The 4,538-nt window shown below is 40.1% G+C and overlaps 1 protein-coding gene across 2 annotated transcripts in view; it reads left to right on the top strand.

The window, feature by feature from the left end:
- LOC101860832 overlaps positions 1-4,538 on the top strand; it is a 182,114-nt gene that overhangs the window by 170,655 nt on the left and 6,921 nt on the right. For both annotated transcript variants that reach the window (XM_035971137.1, XM_035971136.1), the window contains exon 5: positions 2,668-2,713. In XM_035971137.1, the coding sequence (XP_035827030.1) occupies positions 2,668-2,713 (46 nt within the window). The remainder of the gene's footprint in view (positions 1-2,667; positions 2,714-4,538) is intronic.

Raw genomic sequence — 4,538 nt, 5'->3', positions numbered from 1 at the left:
ACACACACACACACACACACACACACACACACACACACACACACACACACATACCCACACATACCCGCACGCACACAGACACGAGTCTTAACCGCCGGATATGATGGTGTTGTTACGTTGGAAAGTTTAGAACAAAGGCAGAAGCGTCAGTGGCCGAGATCCCTCTAGAGAGTTGTACAGTATTACCAGAAGTATTACATTATTGTTACCGTAAGCTCTCTGGTTCCACCAGAGCTTGTCCTTCAACAGAGATGATACTCAATCACATGAATCCGATTGGCAGTGTTCGCTGGATATTATGCATCTAGAATCTGCTGTGCCTAGACGAGGTAGTCTATTGAAGTAGAAAGTTAATGATAGTGAATTAAGAGCCAGGTTACCATAAAAAAATAAAACGTTGATCTCAGCGTATGGGTGGTTAACAGGTGATCTGGTGAAGCTTGCTTCTTCTTAACTATTAATCATCCATGGCCCATAATTCGCCTTCTTCTTTTCTTTTAATGTTTCTCTTTAGTAAGACCCTTAAATCTTTCTTCCGCAAGTTTGCATTTTATAGATGTATAAATGTACAAGTAATATATAATAATATGACCTATCTGTTATACAAGTACCACAACATTCTTATTCAAATCCGATCTCAAAATCTCAGAGACAAACGACCAGTGTCTGTGGTATGGCAGCTAGGTGTTTCGTCGTTGAATGAAGAAGATCGAAGTTCAATTCCCATGTGGGAAGAAGAAAAGAGCATCTCCGTCTTTCCGTTGGGATTTTTACCCCTCTCAGTTTTAGTTTTAGTAGAGGTTTTACGGTGCTCACAACTGCATAAGGACATATGAGCGCCAGAAGATTAGAGGTGTTACAAGAGAGTAACAAACAGAAAAAAGAAGAAGGGGAGATGAAGATGATAGATGTTCGATAGGAAAGAAGGAGCAAACCACACCAGAGCACCCGCCAACCACCCACTACCCCTTTCAGCTGGGATTAGTTCTGGCAGGCAGTGTCGTGGCCAGCCTCCTCGGTGATCTTAATTTAGTCAATGAGTGCACAACACCACTTACAGGGTGATCCAAACAGAAAAAAACTTTACAACTTTTTTCCCGAATGTCTCGCACAAAAATTGTTCTAGAATGTTGTAATTTGGAACAGACATAATTCATTCAAAAGGAATTTGTTTGACATAAAATTCATAAAGATGGAACTTATTCTTGAAAGCAAAAACGGCATAAAGAAATAACACTCAAAAACGTAAAATGCGCCAATTAGAAATCCTGTAAGGAAAGTCATGAACCGATCGGTTTGCTTTTCTATTTTCCTTCATTTTTTTTTTACATCTAATTTTTCCATCCCTGTAAATTGTAAACAATATTTCATTTCTCTTATAGATTTTCAGAAAAATAAACTTTTTTAAATTCTAGTATTCTTAGAGCCAGTCCTCTACATGCCCTCCTTTGGATTCGAAACATTTTTGGCGCGTTGCTCGTAACGTTCAATGGTGGCCAAACATAAGGACCCGCCAAGACATGAATGCTTAAAACCGCATACACTGTAAACTTTTCATCACAAAGTGTCTTCTAGATAATATTTTTTAATGATAAGGGGTCGGTGGGGTTCTCAATAGACAGCATTTAGTGGAGTTAACATATCCCGAAAGAGGTGAAAATGGGCTTTGCCACTGAACCAAATTAATGTCATTGAGGAAATGTTCGCACCTTTCAAGACGACCAAGGAGCCATTAACACATTGTCATCTTTTGATTTATGTTAACCTCACTGACATAAAAATTATACTGTTATAGGTGAATATCTGCCTTGAGAAAGCAGGCCTTTGAGCTGTAGAAAAGTTCTAGCCGCAGACAACGTCTGTGGACTAGGGCTGGGCAATGAGTCGCTTTAGCAAAATTCGGATAACATGTCAGTGCACCTCTTCGGCAAATGATATGACATGAACCGCTTCGGCAAAAGGGTTAGAACTACTTTAACAAACGGGTTAGCAATACTTCAACACATGGGTGCACCCACTTCGGCCTACGGGTCAGGCAAGAGAGTTAAAGAGTCTGAATTCGGATAGTGTTTTATTGAGAATTATCCGGTTATCCAGATAGATTATCCGGATTTGCCCACCTGTACTGCGGACGGACATCTCATGGGACTAGACTATTGAATTGTGCATCCTATGCTGTAAAATTATCTTAAATGATTATAAGACAAATTCCTTTTGGTTGCCAAATATTGTGTTCAAATTTGAAACAAAAAGCTTCAGCGTGGAGAAAAATGTGTGTGTGTGCGTGTGTGTGTGTGTGTGTGTGTGTGTGTGTGTGTGTGTGTGTGTGTGTGTGTGTGTGTGTGTTTTATCACCCTGTACATTAGGAAATATAGACATAACAATTATACAGACGAGTGCATGGCAGGAGGGTACCACTGGTAGGTCCCATTTCTCCTCTACTATCTCTGTCTTTCTGTCTTACTTTTCAACGACCGCCAATGACCACTATCAACATGCAAAGAGAGAGAGAGAGAGAGAGAGAGAGAGAGAGAGAGAGAGAGAGAGAGAGAGAGAGAGAGAGAGGGAGAGAGAGAGGGGGGGAGCAGAAAGAGAGAGATGCGTTCTCTCTATGACAATGACCTCACACAATCTGACACTGTCTTCGTATACTTTTTGTCGTTCCAGGACACAACACAACGGCCTCAAACCACACGGTGCCACATCATCCAGGGTGAGTAGAGCAACTAGACGTATCAGATGAGTTGTTTACGCTGCCTGCAACAAATACTTTAATGAAAAATTATAAATCCTTTTGGGTTCGGTGTCCCTTTTAATGTTTTCATGTGGGATACTGATTAACTCGTAGTCTACACAAGGCTAGAGGGCTAGAATGCTAAAAGTCTAGAATGATGTACAGAAAAGTGGGAAGACATTACCTACCCTTCTCATGATTGCCACAGACTCCCAGAGCATCCTACGACGAGTTGAGAAAGGGCTGCTTCAGAATTAATAGAAGAACCCAATATAACACACATCACTTAGATATTCTGTCCTGGGCACTCTGGAGTGAAGGCCAATGGGGAAGCTGATAGGCTGGCAGGCAGTGTCGTGGTTGATGGTGAGGTGAAATTCGACAAAGGAGAAATGTTGAAGACCCTGGAGGAAAGGTTGCGGGATGAGATAAACAGGGAGACAGCAGAACACCGCGCAATACCAGGATGCTAGGATAGAGAGAGAAGAAGGAAGAAAGAAACGATTATCTGGAAAAGAAAGACGTTGCCATAGCTAAACAACCAGTGGAACAATATTATTAGTATGGATACCTTGCGGGCTTTAGTGCGGAGAGGGACTGAGCACTTATAGACCTGTCCGGTGTGCAATGACGCTGTTGCCAAAGACAAGTTATAAGTAACAAGGGAAAGGTCGAAAGTGTTTGTTCGTGGCTTATACTCTGATGTTGTATTAGTAAGGCAGTAATGATGATAATGATGCTGATGATGATGCTGATGATGATGATGCTGATGATGATGATGATGATGATGATGATGATGATGATGATGATGATGATGATGAAGACTCTTCCATGTTCGTTGTTAACAGCCAATTTTGTCGTTTATTTTTTTAGGATCACATACTTTCTTAGACTTCCTCTCCTATTTAACGTTTGTACAACACTGGTGCGCGTATACTAAAAGTTAAAGAAAGAAAGAAAGAAACAAAGAAACAAAGAAACAAAGAAAGAAAGAAAGAAAAAAAGAAACAAACAAACAAACAAAGAAACAAAGAAAGAAAGAAAGAACAAAAGAAAGAAAAAAAAGAAAGAAAGAAAGAAAGAAAAAGTCAAGGATTGTTGTTGAAAAAAAGCAACAAAAAATATAAAGAGAAGTAAATTATTTAGGTAGATTGGATATTCAAATGGAACAGTGAATGAATTAATTATAAAGAGATAGATCTGTAAGTAAATAAAATTCATTTAATTATTTCGACGAGCGCCGGATTTCACCTCGATGTCACGCAAATGTTTTACGCCCCCATGGACACATCATTTCATCTATTAGGAGGCGGGGTGTGTCAACCTTGTGCATCAGGTCCAACCTAGGCTGAGTGGGATATAGCTCCTTGCAAACAAACGAACATCCTCACGAGTGAATCCAACTTACACCTCCAGCATGCAATATTGAAGAGTCTAATTTCACCTCCATATAATTCCACGGTTGTTGTTGTTTTTTTGCTGTGCTTTTGTTGTTGTTGTTGTTGTTGTTGTTGTTGTTGTTGTTGCGTCGTCGTTTTAATAACTTGAGTAACCACCCGGAACAAATCGCCTTTTCGGTTCGTTTACGGAATTTCTACGCCAAGTTTCCTCTTTAATGTATGAGTAGCTGCCCCCAAGCTATCTAGAGATGTTCGATTATTAAGCCCATCTTGACAATTAATTATAATTATGTTCATTCTTTCCTTGGTCACCTGCGAAGAAGAAGAAGAAGAAGAAGAAGAAGAAGAAGAAGAAGAAGAAGAAGAAGAAGAAGAAGAAGAAGAAGGAGGAGGAGGAGGAGGAG

The sequence above is a fragment of the Aplysia californica genome, unplaced genomic scaffold (genome assembly GCF_000002075.1).
Source record: "Aplysia californica isolate F4 #8 unplaced genomic scaffold, AplCal3.0 scaffold00384, whole genome shotgun sequence".
In the NCBI taxonomy this organism is placed as follows: domain Eukaryota; kingdom Metazoa; phylum Mollusca; class Gastropoda; order Aplysiida; family Aplysiidae; genus Aplysia; species Aplysia californica.
This window is presented reverse-complemented; position numbering and strand designations above follow the sequence as displayed.